This window comes from Ipomoea nil, unplaced genomic scaffold (assembly GCF_001879475.1).
Source record: "Ipomoea nil cultivar Tokyo-kokei standard unplaced genomic scaffold, Asagao_1.1 scaffold2167, whole genome shotgun sequence".
NCBI lineage: Eukaryota > Viridiplantae > Streptophyta > Magnoliopsida > Solanales > Convolvulaceae > Ipomoea > Ipomoea nil.
The window spans coordinates 666,428-669,083 of NW_017618595.1; the positions used below are offsets into that span (position 1 = coordinate 666,428).

The 2,656-nt window shown below is 42.5% G+C and overlaps 1 protein-coding gene across 1 annotated transcript; it reads left to right on the top strand.

The window, feature by feature from the left end:
• The first annotated feature begins 1,733 nt into the window (after positions 1–1,733).
• LOC109150023 lies at positions 1,734–2,351 on the top strand. Its single transcript, XM_019298000.1, has one exon. The coding sequence runs from the start codon at positions 1,734–1,736 to the stop codon at positions 2,349–2,351; it is 618 nt and encodes a 205-aa protein (XP_019153545.1).
• The last annotated feature ends 305 nt before the right edge of the window (positions 2,352–2,656 follow it).

Below are 2,656 nucleotides of genomic sequence, written 5' to 3' on the forward strand. Positions count from 1 at the left end.
ATGAGTTCATGGTGATGCCTTTTGGGCTCACCAATGCCCCAGCCTCATTCCAAGCTTTAATGAATGAGGTATTCATGCCCTACTTGAGAAAGTTTATTCTTGTATTTTTTGATGATATTCTGGTTTACAGCTCAGGCTTAGAGAAACATCTGGAACACCTCACCACAACATTACAGCTATTGAGAGAGAACCAGCTGTTTGCCAAGAGAAGCAAATGTTTCTTTGCCCAAAAGCAAGTGGAATACTTGGGCCATGTTCTAACAATGGAAGGATTGGCTACTGACCCAACCAAAATAGAAGCTGTAATGTCATGGCCTCAACCTTCCACCATCAAAGCACTAAGGGGATTCCTTGGTCTCACAGGCTATTATAGGAGATTCATAAGGGGATATGGAACTATTTGCAGACCCTTGACAGAACTATTGAAGATGAATGGATTTGCCTGGTCTGAAGAAGCACAATTGGCATTTGAGCAACTGAAGAGAGCCATGTGTTCAGCACCTGTATTGGCAATGCCTAATTTTGAAAAGGAATTTTTAATTGAGGCTGATGCATCTTGTAAGGGAATTGGAGCCATACTAATGCAAGAGGGTAGACCAATAGCATATTACAGCAAGGGGTTAGGACCTAAACATGCAGCATGGTCCATATATGAAAAGGAATACTTAGCCATCCTAAATGCAGTAGAGAAATGGAGACCCTATCTACAAGGGAGGCATTTCAGTATTCAAACTGACCACCAAAGCTTGAAATACCTACTAGAACAGAAGATTACCACAGTCATTCAGCAGAGAGGATTGACTAAGTTACTGGGCCTGGATTACTCTATCACTTACAAAAAAGGAAAGGACAACTCTGCAGCTGATGCCTTGTCTAGGAAGGGAGAAGGAGGGGAATGTTGTGCCACATCAGTTATTAAACCCCTATGGACAGAAGAGGTGCTGGAAAGCTATATCAATGACAACTGGATTCAAGAGAAAATCACTGCCTTGAGCTTGGATCCCAACTCTGTGCCCTCCATGAGACTGGAAAATGGATTACTAAGATACAAGGGGAGATTGGTCATTGGGGACCAAGAAGACTTGAGAAAGAAATTAATCACTGAATTTCATAGCACTGCCTTGGGAGGCCATTCTGGAGTCCAAGTGACTTATACCAGGTTGAAGGCAATCTTCTATTGGAAGGGAATCAAAAAGCAGGTTAAACAATTTGTGAGCAGCTGTGACTGTTGCCAGAGAAACAAAACAGAAAATGTGCAGCCCCCTGGACTGCTGCAACCACTTGTTATTCCTGAGCAAGCTTGGTCTCAAGTGGCTATGGATTTTATTGAAGGCTTGCCTAAATCCAATAACAAGAATGTTATCATGGTGGTGGTGGATAGATTGACCAAGTATGCCCACTTCATGAGTTTAGCCCACCCCTTCACTGCTGAAAAAGTGGCAAGCAAATTCATGGAGCAGGTGTACAAGTTACATGGATTACCCCAGGGCATAGTGTCAGATAGGGACAAAGTGTTCCTCAGTAAGTTCTGGAAAGAAGCCTTCAAGAGGATGGGAACTAAATTGCACATGAGTTCAGCTTACCACCCTCAATCAGATGGGCAGACAGAAAGACTAAATAGGTGTTTGGAAACCTATCTTAGGTGCATGTGTTCACATAAACCTCAGCAGTGGGAGAGTTGGCTTTCACTAGCAGAGCATTAGTATAATACAAACTACCACAGCTCAGTAAAGATGTCTCCCTTTCAAGCCTTATATGGCTACCCTCCCCCACAGTTAGCCATCAATGATATAGCAAGATCAGTTGATGAGAGTGCAGAAAGCTGGGTTCAAAACAGAATACACATGATGGCCATACTTAAGGATAATTTGAGAGAAGCACAACATAGAATGAAGCACTATGCTGCTAAAAACAGGACAGAAAGATCATTTGCAGTAGGGGATCTTGTCTACTTGAAACTGCAGCCCTACAGGCAGGTATCTATGGCTGTTAGGAGAAATGTCAAGCTCAGTTCTAAGTTCTATGGGCCCTATGAGGTGTTGGAAAGGATTGGTCAAATGGCTTACAGGCTAAAACTTCCAGCTGGGGCTCTAATCCACCCAGTATTCCATGTATCACAACTAAAAAAGAGAGTTAGCCATGGCAGGTCAGCTCAGTTCGAACCTCCTCTGATTGGGCCTGATGAGCAGCCTTTAACAGAACCAGTAGCAATCTTGGGAAGGAGAATCTTGAAGAAGAATAATGCTGCATTGGTGGAAGTATTGGTGCAATGGGCTAATCTATCCCCAGAAGAAGCTACGTGGGAAGAATACCATCATCTGATGTCTCAGTTCCCGAATTTTAAACCTTGAGGACAAGGTTGGTTTAAGGGGAGGGTATTGTAATGAACTTAGTGAAACACAGCGTTTTGAGTATAACCGTTGAGTTAGTTACGTGCTGAAAAGACTATTATGCCCTTGGCCGTACTACTTAAATAACAGATGTAACAGTCTTTGAGAATTAATGAGAAAATTTACAGTTTCCTTCTTTCTTTCACTAAGCAATCGTTACACTATATCTGAAGCATAATGGCCACAAACTTGGCCAGAGACTAAGTATTCATTACATATTTTACCCCTGGCGTCTCAAACCCATGCAAGGGGAATAATGATTTTTG